We start from the raw sequence: 14461 nt of genomic DNA on the forward strand, positions 1-14461 counted from the left end.
GTAGGTGGTGCATCAGCTGACACAGAGGCTAAGTGTAAGAGAATAGAATTTGATGGAATAATACTTGCCTTTAAGTTTTAATGAGTCTTGAGCAAGACCATTTTTCCTCCCAAGGTTAGGACCACAAGTCTAATCATTATGAGGCAACACAGTTCTCATCAGGGAGCCAAGAGTGCCTGCTCAAATATCTCTCCAAGTACTTTGTAAACTAAAGAAGCTTGGACACATCGCTTTATCACTTCCATCTTTTGGTCTTTCACATAAAAATGATCACAAAAACATCATTATGATGTAAGATCCTCACGCTTAATTTTAAGGTTTGATGCGTGCTCATAGGTGAGCATGAAGGCAGTTCAACATTTCAGCTGGTGAACTTCTCTAACAGATGTGGTGAGTTAATTCCAGGCAGCAGAATCTAACACACAGCCAATCAATTCTTGGTTCCTAAGGACTCTCAAATCAATCCACTTCATATTTTTATTACTGCCACCTTCGTCTAGGGACTAATCATCTCCCACTTGAACCAACACTATCATCAAGTAATTGTATTCTCTACCTATAGCCTATTTGCAATCTAATCTTTCATTCATAATTTTCCCAAATCAGTCTTGCTGACATGCCTCTTCTTACTTATTACCCTCCTGTCCAAAAATTTAAATGGCTTTTTAATGTATCTTAAATTTGCATGTATGTAGGTCAGGATATAATATGCATGAAGCATAATACTGACTCTTTACATGGGTAACTACATAGAAATTGAAACTTCAACCTGTAAATAGATTTATTTTTATAAAAATATGTAGTAAGATTTAATAAATTCTTTAAATACTTAAAAATTCAGTTGTATTTAAATAATTTTGGTATACGTTTATGTTCATTAGTAGTCATTTTATTTTGCCTTTTGATTTGAAAAGGTATTTTTGATATTTTGTAAAAAAATTTAGAAGAACTGGAACAAATTTACTTTTTAATTTTTTACATTTACCTTTCTGTTACATTTTGATAAACATATATTCAAATTTTCTACACTCTAAATGCAATTAAATATTATTTTAATATTTTATATAATGATTGCAAATAGAATGCAAATTATTTGAAAATTTTTATCGTAACAACATAGTCATTTTGCTGAAATGGAAGCCAGAAAAATTTATGAATTGTATGTGTTTTTATTATATGACTCTTCCAAACATCACAGGCCTTCCAGCAGAATATTCAGACTTGTAATAATAATTAAATTCAGTCATCTTGGATATGTTTAAGGTATATTTATCAAGTTAAGAGAAAGGAACATATTTCATTTAACAGTTTGTTAACTTGATTTATAGCTATTAAATATTTAGATATGTGGTATGCAGACCTCCATGCCCTAGGCCCCACAAATATCAGGGGTAGATGTGCTGTGAGCAATATGTAGACTCTGATGCCAACTTTTAATATTTTTGTTTATATAGTTATTAAAAATATTCTATATTTCTGACATAGAAGGCATAAAGCATAATATAATGAGCACCTATGTACTCACCACACTGCTTAAGATATAAGAGAGTACCAGTAAATTGGTGTCCTTGTTCACCTCTCCCCAATCTCATTTACTCCCTTCCCTTCTAGAAGTAACCACTATCTTGAATTTTTATTACTATTTTAAATGGCAAATTCTGTAAAAGTGTGTTTTCTATTTGTTGATGATAGCTAGACACGCTTGATCATCACATGTGATAGCTCTTATACTAGTAAACTTGCAGGACTGTCTTAATAATTCTGAAGATTCTTTTTGGGTTTTCTAAGAAGAAAATAACATACTTGAGACAAAAAAAAAAAAAACAGCTTTGAATCTTCCTTTCCAATCGCTACATCTTTTATTTTTCTTTCTTGCCTTAACCTGCACTGGCAAAGACTTTTAACACAATGTTGAACAGAAGTGGTAAGAGTGGACTTTCTTGTCTTTTGCTGATTTAAAAGGGAAGTCTTCTAATATTTCTTCATTAAGTATGATAGGTGCTGTAGGCTGATGATATTGTGTTAAGAAGTGGCATGATGTGCTCAGAGTTCTTTTCGGAAAAATTCTTAGTGACAAGGAGAGGATAGCTGGAGCAGAATTATCCAGGAGTCATATTACAAGAATTGCTGTGATTTAGTGAAAAAGCCATGGGCCTGTGATGCCCCATCAGTAGAACACACCTCATGACTCTGATTTTGACCACTGTAATAAAGAATTACATTTTCACTTGCTTGATTCACCAAGTTAGACACATTTTAACATACATAAACCCACATGAGTTTTCCTATGGATAATGTCTAAAACTGCGGTTACTGTGATTCTTTACAGGCTCCATATATGACTCCATTACACAGAAAAGAATCACCCAAGTCACTGACAATAAAATGAATCTTCTAATTCTCTTGCAAGTCATTTCAGTAAATATAACCAATAAGATGCTGAAACAAAGCAAAGTAATTTTTAAGATTACTCAACAAGCTTTAGGAAATTTAAAATTTTCCAAAGTTCTCTCCCAGAAGCTCAGTCAAAAGACAAAGTCATTTACAAAGCTTGTGTTTGCATATTAAGAGAAGTAGAGAGCAAACAATTACCCAGAAAATATTTTATAAGTAAATACTTAAATGAGGCAATTCAGTCTCAAACTCTGAATCATAGTATATTCAATAGCAGACTATTTCTCCTTGTATTGTCTAAGCTGGTCAATAGCAGATTTTTCTCCTCTTTTGGACCCCTCATATCTTCCATTTCATTTTTCTATGTACACGTGTTACATAAATATCAATTATGTCTTACAAATAATAAGATAAGGGTTCCAATCCCACTTTTAAGAAGAATTCTAAGAGCTTCTAAAATTGCTAAATTAATAATACTGCATATATTTCACTAAATCGTGGCTCCTGACCTGCTGTCAGTAAATATACATTTCTAACAAAATGAACATGCTAATTCTGTAACTAAACGGCCCAAAGGTACGGTATCTGCCATAGCAATGAAGTCTAATGACAATTCTGCTGACATTTCTCCTATCTGAAAATGAAATCATGTGGAAAATGATTTCTACACTAGCAGAATAATTAGAGCAGGGGATGATATTATACCCCTATCTCTACTTGGCATTATGTTTCCATGGTTTCTTTTTAAAATCATATAATTTTTAAATGTCCTAACTGTACAGTAACAAATCCAACTAAAAGCGATGATAATCCTAAAGGACTTTTTGTTTCTTTTTGCTGTACAGACATTTCTCTGTTTTGAATATTGCTCCAGAGAATGGAATCTTTTCTGAGACTTAGCTATCTTTGGATATACTGATGTTTTAATTATAATGGCATTTCTTTTAATTGGCTTTGGCCTTTTATGAAATGCATGCTTTTGTCTACATCAGTCAAATGAAAATTATACCTAAATAAAATATGTGAGGTTGGTAGGTTCCAGCTCCGTTTAAGAGAGAGACAACTGAAAGATAACACCAAAGTAAGGTTTTATGATTTTAAGAACCATAGGACTGTTGTTACAAATATTTTTTTATAAATAGAGATTATTTTAGTTCCTAAGAAAATTTTTTAATGAACAAAAGCATGTACTACAAGAAAATATAAGCAATTAAAATCTAAGCAACGTTTCAAAGAAAGTGTGAATAGAACACTTTATTTGGATCCTGTCAACACAGTCTAACGACCTTTTTATTTGAAAAAGGCTGATTTTAAATAAAAGTTACTCTAGCTGCTCGAGAGAACTTGCACATGGAAAATGCTACACTTCAACAATAAATAAAATGAAACATCAATTCATCCTCATACGTCCACAAGATTATTCTGTATTATATAAGCAGAGTGTTTTCAATGCAGTTGAAACCTATTATCCACTCCAGGCATAAACCACTTCATTCACAAAACATGCAGCATCTAGAGTGTTTTATGCAATACGAGATTTTACTAAATAGTTATTATTTTCACCAATTTCAGAACACTCTGTTCTACCAAATCCCCCTAGGAGATTTCACAGTTTTTTCTTATGGATTTTCAGTACGCAAATGTCTATTCCTCTAAAAAGTTCTGTCACACCCCCACTTAGAGTACTTCCTATACTGTTGGCCCTGCCTCCCTTCTAAGCAACCTTCCTTGCAGGTAGGGGTTATACCTCAGTCATTTTCCTATCTAGTGATCTTCTTACTTGTTCTTCCTAGGTATCAGGGCATCCCTTGATGATAGTGACAAATGGATAGGGAAGACTCACAGGTTCAGTGCACTCCTTTTTATCCACAGAGTTGAATCTCTGCCCTTATAATCTCTGAATCTTTTAAACATCTCCCAAAACTCCATCTCAATTCTTCCCTTTGTCATGTGGTCTCAAAAATATCAAAACTTCCCTTCCATTTCTCTTCCTTTCAGCCTTCTTGCATCTCCAAGAATCTTATTTTGCTGCCCTAGTTAATCACATATTATATTTTATTTTTACCAAAAATGCATAATGCAGGTAAAAAACTCAAAGCAAGTATGACTAGATCATAAACCTCTTAAAATGTTCATTTCCTACATGTATTATCTAATCTAGCAACTTGCATCTAGTTAATACTATCCTTGTCTCTCCTGATTCATTCTACTCATAAGAATCCAGGCCAAAATCAATCTGGACAATTACAGATGCTTGAAAATGTGTCTTTAATTTCTTTCACAGAGCAAAAATTATAGGCTTGCATGATAAAAAGATGAACTTTACTTTTCTCCTTTACTTTTTCACTGCTTTTTAAAAAAGTAACAAAGTTTTTGAACTTCATTAAATTCAAAAAGAATTCTATGGAATGTTAATCTTCATTTCAATGCTTTCTTATAGATCATCACTTTCAGACAATTAGCTCATTTAATTAATAAATAATATTTCTAATACTCATTTATTCTAAAACTATCATCTCCTACTAGGCATATTTCCTTTAAGAAAACATTCCAGGGGGCTAATATTTTATTTAATGAGGTATTCATGGAATAAGGGATTAGATTGGTTCTCTTCCAAATGACTTGGAACTAAAAAGAACTTATATTTAGTATAACTTGCATTTTCCATTCTCAGATAGAGGCAGTATATCCTGCATAATTTCCACATCCAAATTGTTCAGTTCTGCTTCATGGTTCCTACACACAAATTGTTCATACGGTGATACTATGATCACAAACCTAAAAATCAAAATACTGTTATACATCTTAGAAAGGTTATATTTGCCTTGAAATGTTTAAACCAAAGGGTTTTTCCTAATGTCCTTTGGCCAATGAAGTTAAAATAAATTATTTATTTTAAATACTAAATTAGAATTTCTATTGTAACATTCCTTACAACAAATTACTATACAGCAAAAGTAAAAATATCTCAGTGGCTCGTGACTTAAAACTAGATAAAAATGATAAAAAAGAAAACTTCAAAGATAGAAAACGTACAAACTAAACATAGGCCATGGAAAGAGTCACATTTGTGTTTTCACCAAAAGGAATACACACCTATGAGAACATTTCAAATAAGAGTACTGAAGTGAATATTTAGAATAAATGGAAGAAAGAACCACTGCATGCATTTGTAAGTGAAGAAGAGGCTGCGAATCTAAAATAGTTAAAAATTATTATTTGAAAATTCACAACTATGCATATACACATACAAATACAAAATTTGCTTTTATGCACATTCATTTTAAAGGAAGCAAAAAATTCATCCGTATCTACTATAATCAGTTACTTTTGAGTGCTGGCAAAGAACAACAGCATAGCTATAATAGAAAAAGTATTAATGTCATCTACATGGAAGTAGGGATGATAAAGGGAAAGACACTAATTTCTTTCACAGAGCAAAATAATTACTAAGAGAAGAGCTTACCAAATATTCTAAGCAATCATAAACCAACATATCAGAATCATCAGATATCTTTAACATATAACCCAGTAAAATCAAGTAGTAATATGCACTGAAAAACATTTCTAGATAATATGAAGTGAAAAACACTTCCTTTAAAAGGAAGTTTTACAGAAGACATTTCTCACAAAAGAAATCTAAGCCAAAGTCATAAATTAGTGAATCCATATTATGAGAAGGTAGGACGTTTTCTATCATTGTGTGATGATGATATATTCAAGAGGTTTAGTACAGAGATATTCCACAAAGACATATTCATAACCGAAACATTTCCTACCCAATCACATCTGTGATATTTTTCCCTCCAGCCATAGCATCATAAAACAGTTTTATAGAACTTAGAGTGAGAATGAAACTTAGAAGTCATTTACTTTAATCACCTTTACCCTATTTTTTTAAATAATTAGTTTTTTTCTGATTCTAAAGGTAATAAAAACTTGTTGCTAACCTCTTAAAAATAAGAACTACAAAGGTATAAAAAAGAATCAACCATAATCATAACAACTGGAGACAATTAATATAATACTGTATATTCCATTCTTTATGTTTACGTATTCACTTAAAACAATATCATGAACATCATGTCACTAAAATTCTTCGCAAATATTATTTTTAATGACTGCATAATATTTCATCCTCTGGATGAACCATACTTTACATAATTGTACTCCTATTTTAGGTTGCTGAGGATGTTCACTAAAATTTTGATGATATATCTTTTGATTACGTATCTATCACACATAATCAAAATTTTAATGAACATCCTCAGCAACCTAAAATAGGAGTACAATTAAATAAATTATATGTATATATTCTGATACATATATATTTGTTCATTTTATCAATTATTTATTTAAGATGGATTCAGAGAAAAGGAAATTCTTCCTTTTATACATAAGGAAATGTAGACCTATACAAGTTAAGTGATTGAAAACCATAACCAAGATTATCTGATTTTCTGTTTTATTATAACATATCATCTATGTTCGTAAGAGAGTCTACTAGTTTCTACTAGTTTCCATAATGTCATTCTCTACAAGGTAAAAGTACAGATGTTAGATCTCATTCTGTTGTAATGTATTCTATTACTATAACTTAATATTGCTATCTTTAAATTCATAATCCATTATTTGTCTTTCACTCATAAAACTATTTAATTCCCTCTGGAGCCTACAGACAGTGGCAATAAACCAAATCAGAAAAGCAAACTCAAATATTAATAAATAAATAGGAAATAATAAACCAGAAAAAAACCAGAATGAGACATTCTTTTCTTATTCTTCTTTGGATTATAACTAAAAATCTACCTGAGTATGGAAAAAGTCTGCTCCATTAGGATTACTAGCAGGCAACAATTTAAAATAAACTGGGCAGATTTTACGATAAAGTATAATTACTATTCAAAGAGTTAAACGTATGTTAAACGTATTTGGGTACACTTCTGAAGTTATTGGGGAGGGGAATGAAGGGTAAAGCCTTCAATCAATTTCCACACAGTCAAGATAAGCATCCTAGAAACAATCCTGTCTGCCTTTAGATAGGTTGTTTATATCCAGGAAAAGTGCATTCCCTACTTCCAAAGGGAGAAATGGATCAACCATCCAGAAAGCCTGGCGCTTACTGACCTTCCACATACCATCCCCAAGCGTGCTGATGGAGAAGGCAAAAAATTCAACTGAGAATTATTGGAAAAATATAATAATTTTCAAGTCTATATGCATTTTAAAATTCAAGATTATTTTCGTTTTTTAGAATTATAAGTCTTTGGCTTTAATTTTTTAGAATTATAAAAATTTTAAAATAATTAACAAATTATTAAGATAACCATTCATTAATCAAAAATGCAATAAGAAATCTCTATACCCAAACATCACAGCTTAGCTTTAAATAAGGATTGTGGGGCTTTACTTCATTTTTTTCCCTTTGTCCTTTTAAAACTAGTTTGGGAGCATCAATATTAATAATTTTTCCTAGTCATAAATGCTATCGGAACACAACATGAGAGTTCACTGTAAAGGTTAAAATATATGTACTATAACTCATCAAATACAAATAGGTTAATAAATGATGTGACAAATGTTTTCCTTCATGCTAGAAAAGGTTCTTCATCTAATATTGACAAAAAAATAATACAAGTTGAGTGAATGGAAATTGATAGCTTAGTCCAACCCATGAACCAAAAGCTACTCTGTATATATATATTTATATCCATTAAAAAAGGAAGAAAAAAATCACTAAATTTCAAAGTAGTTTTGTGCCTCTGACTCAAATTAGTAGTAGAATTCATTTAAAAACATGATGTAAACCAAACGGCATTAAGGTGGTACACATAATATATTTGTTAATGTTTTTCATACTGTAGTTTCTTATCGTAATAAACACAATGAGATTGTTCTTCCCACGTGGTTCTCACCTTTTTTTTAGACATAAGTGACAGAGGATATTTCCATACCTGATGCATTTTCGTAGGTATACTCATAGTCCAATGATTCAAAATGCTACTATTAAGTACACAGCAGGAAAGGGAGCCCAGAAAGAGCTGCACAGTAGATATGATACACTGAGGGTTTTGTGTGATTTCCAGTACTCTGGCTATCAAATCTACCCTTTCCTCTCTCAAATAAGAAAGCACAAGGAACACTACTGACTGAGAATAATATTAATTATATAGATAATATTGCATTGGCTTTATTTATTAATAAAGAAAAAGCAAACCAATCTCAAACTTGAGTATTTTATTATTAGTAACTAATTATTTACCACACATCCCACAACTGATAACAAAACAACATTTTTTAACATTTCATTTCAAAGTCACTGCCATAACCAATTAAAACCCAAACGAAAGTTAACTAACATTTTAATATAGACTTGGCCGGCAACATGATACATTTAATAGATTTAATCTTATTGATGAGAGAGAAATAAAACTGCTTTTAGCTGATTTATTTTCACTTTCAATTTATTACTAAATTTGTGCATAACTGTCACTTCTACTACACTATGAGTGACCCACCACATTTCCAATGTGTTTGTCCCATCTTTGGTATACCCTATAAAGATTAAATTGTATTTTTGTAATAATTACCATTCAAAAGCAAGAAAGACCTTAAAAGCTTTTATTATCATCATTGCAACTAGAAAAAAGTAGTTGTTGTCTCCTAAGGTTTTCTTCCATTTATCCATAATACTATCCAATCTCATCTCTTTTATTTATTTTTTTTGTATTTATTTTTTTTTGCTTGCGGAAGACTAACCCTGAGGTAATATCTGTGCCAGTCTTCCTCTATTTTGTATGTGGGATGCCTCCACAGCATGGCTGATGAGTGGAGTAGGTCTGCGCCCCAGATCTGAAGCCATGAACCTGGGCCACTGAAGCGGAGCATGCAGAACTTAAATCACTCGGCCACGGGGCTGGCCCCCAATCTCATCTCTTTTACTGTACTTTTAGCCAAAGGTGAGTCAAAGTAACTGCTCCTCTAGTGAAAATAATAGTGGTCTTTCATAATATGTGACAGAAATTGTCTTATAGAGACCACCAAAATTTATTTTTAGATAAAACTATGTCGATAAATTTTCTTTTGCAAAAATATCTGAAGGTGTTCGATATTAACTTATACATACATAATAAGTATAGATATGTCTAGCTTTAGGAAAATCTAATGGGTGAAGATTCAAGTTTTTAAACAGACATAGGTAACTAGAAATCAGGTGCAGTTTCTAGTAGCTAAAAGATTCTTCACTTTACATAATGATTTATTGCAGAAGTTCATAAATATAGAATTTCTGTATGCATTCAAAATGAAAAAGATTTATAGAATATCAGTTTAGTCACAGATTTTAGGAAATATAAACATGACATAAGGAACGTCTGCATTTCTGCTATAAATTAAATGCTGACAAAATGTTACCAATATGATTTCCATTATACTTGCATTTTCAACTAACATTTAGAAAATTGATACCTATAGGTCGGTTGCACATTATATCTGTTAAACACTAACTGAAAACATAAGGTACAAAGCATATCTGCAATGAAAAATCGGACCCTCCTATTGGGATCAGCTAGTCAGCTGAAAGTACCTTTTGGTACTTTATTGAAGTGTCTAAGTTCTTTTCTATGAAACACACACACACACCCCTTGACAGCTTACATTATCTATACGATATTTAAAAGGAAACTTTCAAACATAAACTGTTCCACTATAAATTCATGATCAGTCTTGGCTGGATTACCTGAGCAACCTATTTGGCATATTTTTGTTCCTCCATTTGAAATCCAATTATATCAGCAAGATGACTTACCGGACCAAAAGAATTACTGTCAAAACTGTGTCCATGATGATCACCTTCAACCCAGATGTGACCACGGGGGACTTTGACATACCGGTTTTTGTGTCCTATAGTTCTAGAAATAAACAGGAAAACCACTGAGATAAGAAAAGAGATCAACTAGCTAAGCATACAAATTCAGGGAGGGCAAAAATGCTGTTATAAAGATGCATCAGATTATTACAGGTTAACCATGAGGCTACTCTAACCTTCATTTTCAAGTAAGATGAGGTTAGAACCTTGTAAACCTATCTACAGTATTTTTCTTTCATCCTTCTGTAGATAGAAATTTTGTGCTTAAATAAAATGCCCTAGCACCAAATATAATGTTTTGCTACTTAATTTGATTCACAATATCCTAAATATGTTTTTGTGAAATTCAGTAAGCCATAACAAAATATAGATCTATTTTTTTTTTGACATTTGCTTTTATGTCAATGTTCAACTTGGTGTGGGAGATCAAGATTTGGCCACCCTGAAATATATCTCTTTACCTTGATTGTTTTCTCTGAAGGACATTTGACCTCCCCCACTAACTGCCTAAAGAATTTGACATGGTGGCTGCTTCCTGGAACAGATCTTCTATCATGATGGCTGTAATGATAACGTAAAATAGATGTTACAATGGGAGGGGCACCAAGCCCCTTTTATCAAAAAACTCTCTCTCTCCCTGACCACATTATCTATAGATGACCCTGAAAAGAATTGTCTTCTTGCCCTCTGAAGTCCCAGACCACTACCCACCCCCAACACCTTCCTCACCTTTAGCTACAATACTTAAGCAAGCAGCTTAGACAGAGGGATGAGTTGCTCATTTCTGAGTTTCTCCCATGTATACATGCTATTAAACTTGGTATTATTTTCTCCTGCTAACCTGTCTTGTTAATTATTCGGTCAGCCATAAGAACATTAAGGGAAAGGGCAGAGGGGGATTCTCCCTCTTCCCCCACATTGGTCAGCTGCAATCTTCATTTTTTTAGTGAAATAAACTTCTCAAACCAACTGACAGTATTTTTCGTAACCTCAATACTCTAAAATTCAGCATATACAAGAAAGAAAAAAACATGGACAATCTTTTTGTCAGATATAAACTATCAATGTCAGTTGAAAATTTCTGATTAGCACTATTTGATTTCATGAATTATTCTTGAAAATGAGAAAGTTTTTAACAATTTTAAAGACTATTTAAAGATCAGTGATACACATTTCATGGAACATTCTATATTCTTATGGCTGACAAGAAAATGGAATAAAGAAAGTCTCTCTCACACAGTGTTGGTGGCAATGTAAAATGATACAACTTTTCTTCCTGTTTTGCCATCTGGAACCTATTTTTAGCAAATTTATTAACAGACTAAAATGTACGTGCTTTTTGACCTAGTTATTCCACTGGTAGAGATCCATTCCAAACAAATAATCAGAAATATGGACAAATATCTATTATTGGGGTGTTCAACATAGGCCTTTTATTGCCCAAAAAAAAAAAAATTATCATCCTAAATATCCAACAACACGGGATTGGTTAAATAAATTATGATACAGCCAATTAAATAAAAGGGATGAGATTAGAATAAAATATTATCCAGATCTTATAATAATAAATTCTTTTTGGGGCAGAGACAGTTTTCTCCTTCTTTTATTCCCCAAAGCATTCGGGAAAATACACAGCCTAAAGAAGTCTCTCAATAAATGTTGGCTGAATGAATGAATGAATGAATGTCACCCCCAAGTCTACAGAGCTAAGCCACCAAACTGAGCTTTGCACACTGTTCTTTGAGGTGGAGTCCCTATCAGACCATTTTTGTTAGTTAGTTAGCAAGTGGTATATGCGCAGAAGAATACATAAAAAAGGAAAACCCCACATAAATTGGTGCTACAGAAATTGAAACTATTCATTATCTAGAATGATTTTTAATTTTCAACGAATTTCAGTGTTGAATTGCTTTGCTTAGATCAGTAAATCATTCATGCAAGGAAGCAATGTTGTGGCCATTAGAAACCCACAGTAAGGTAATGACTGCTGTTTATTTTTAATTACCACTGGGAAGAGTTTCAGCCTTTTAAAGAAAAGCAAAAACAAGTTGAACACATCTTATCGTCATATACTCCGTAATATAAGTGTTCTTCAATCAAAATCAGTCAATTAGTTCTTGACATCTCTACTGCTTTTATCATGAGATTGCCTCTAAGAACTAACATCCCACATCAAGTGTTAATGACTAGGAGAAGACCTTTTTACTTAATTGTTGGCAAGGCACACTCTCCTAATAGGTCCAAACATTTGTTTACCTTATTAAGTTGGCTATTTTGGATAAATACTTAGAAAGAAAACAATTACCTATTTTTTTCTCATCAAACAATCATTCAAGCAGAATTATGAAATAAAACCAACATAAAATCATTTCTGCCATGAAATGGTAGGTTTTAAATCAAGCATATTCTTCTGGAAACCAAAAGAATGATATAAAACTCAGATTCAGTTTCAATGTCACATAAACCAAGGAGTCAAGATACTTGTGGTAGAAAACGACAATCATGAAAATACCAGCAATAGTTGCACATTTCCTTGTATTGACCATCTTATCTAAAAATTTAAATACACCCATCTTCCCATCATTTTCTATCTCCTTACAATGCTTTATTTTTCTTCATTGCACCTACTAACACTTGATATTCACTTATTGGTCTGTTATTGCCTATCTCCCCCCCAACTAGAATGTAAACTTTGGAACTCTGTGTTTCTTCTTCACTAGAGTATCCCCAGAGCCCAGAAGAATGCATGGTACAAAATACTCAACAAATGTTTGTTAAATGAATGTGTAACTGAAGAATGAAAAATACTGCCAAAAAGGCAGAATAATATAGTGGAAAGTGCATAGAGCCTGGAAACAGACTAAACTAGTTTTAATCTCGATACTATTACTCACAAGTAATCTCATGCCAGTTACTTAGTTTCTACCTGTATTCGCCCACTTTAAAATGGGATGAATAAGACACAGCCTCACCGGGTTGAGATGAAGGTTGGTAGTTAGATGAGAATATAATGGAGAGGTTGCTATAGAACACAGTCTCTGCAGTCAGCCTATCTTGGCTTTTATATCTGACAACACTTTTCAATTTTATGTGATCCTGGGCAAGTTGAAGAAACTCTAAGTGTCAGTTTTCTCATTTGCAGAATGGGGCAAATAATAGTACTTAATTCAAAAAGTTGTTCTATGGAGAAAGGGGCATGTATTAAACACTTGATGATGGATTCTCTTATAGTTGAGACTTTTTTAAGTAAAGCACTCAATATAGTTCTGATGTATAGTAAGAACTCAATAAGTGGTCGTTGTTATTGCTATTGTCTTCCTTTGTCCACTACTTTCTTTCATTTCATAATTCAGAATGTGTTCAGCCTCTACTATCTATTAGCATCAGTCTTTTAAAATTACCTGAGCTACACTTCAACAATTTCTTTTCCCCACATTTGCACTGTGACTATAGGCTATTTTTATTGATACAATGAATCTTATTTTTCTTTTATTCTTATGCCCTTCTGGGACACTTTAAAACTTACATGTAAAACACAATATATCTGTTTGTGCATATTCAAATATGCAGGGAGTAGTAGGTGAAAGTATCATGTATCTGTTTGTGTTTTCACCTACTAATCACTTACATATTTGAATATTGCTATGCTAATAGCGAGTGGTTTACCTAGATACTAGACAGGTGTGAAAGAACTCTTTGAGCTGTAAAACCCTGGTAAAATACACGCCATATAAATAGCGCATGTTTTATCTTTCAGGTTTCAAGCTAACTTTTTAAAAAATAACCCAAGGTAGCTTTAAAAAATGTGACGTTAAAATATTGAGCTGGTTCCTTTTAGGACTGCCAAAGAAATATAATACTCATAATAGAATTTCTCTATAGAAGGAATTTTAAATAGGTTAGTGCTCCTGAATTCACATAAAAGAAAGACAAGATAATCTTTTAGGTGATTTAACAGTTAAGGGAGGTGTCAGCCTACAAGGTTGTATGTATCTCTGGTTTGCAAATAATTTTGGTTTTGACAGTCAAAAATGAGTTCTGTACAGTATTCTAACTATCTGTCTACAAAAAAGCATTTTTAGTACTAGCTTTACCAAGACAAGTTACCTAGGTCTTATGAATGGAATGAAGAATGATTGCCTCCAATTTGATTTGACCTTGAAAACAATGTATTTTTTCTAAGTTTCTGAATCTTTTGAG

At 32.4% G+C, this 14461-nt stretch overlaps 1 protein-coding gene across 1 annotated transcript in view; it reads right to left on the reverse strand.

Annotated features, from left to right (window-relative positions):
* The window catches only part of IMMP2L (inner mitochondrial membrane peptidase subunit 2), an 846417-nt gene that overhangs the window by 185982 nt on the left and 645974 nt on the right, over positions 1 to 14461 (reverse strand). The window contains exon 5 of the mRNA XM_058528430.1: positions 10202 to 10304. Within this exon, the coding sequence (XP_058384413.1) occupies positions 10202 to 10304 (103 nt within the window). The remainder of the gene's footprint in view (positions 1 to 10201; positions 10305 to 14461) is intronic.

Source organism: Diceros bicornis, chromosome 3 (assembly GCF_020826845.1).
Source record: "Diceros bicornis minor isolate mBicDic1 chromosome 3, mDicBic1.mat.cur, whole genome shotgun sequence".
Classification (NCBI taxonomy): Eukaryota; Metazoa; Chordata; class Mammalia; order Perissodactyla; family Rhinocerotidae; genus Diceros; species Diceros bicornis.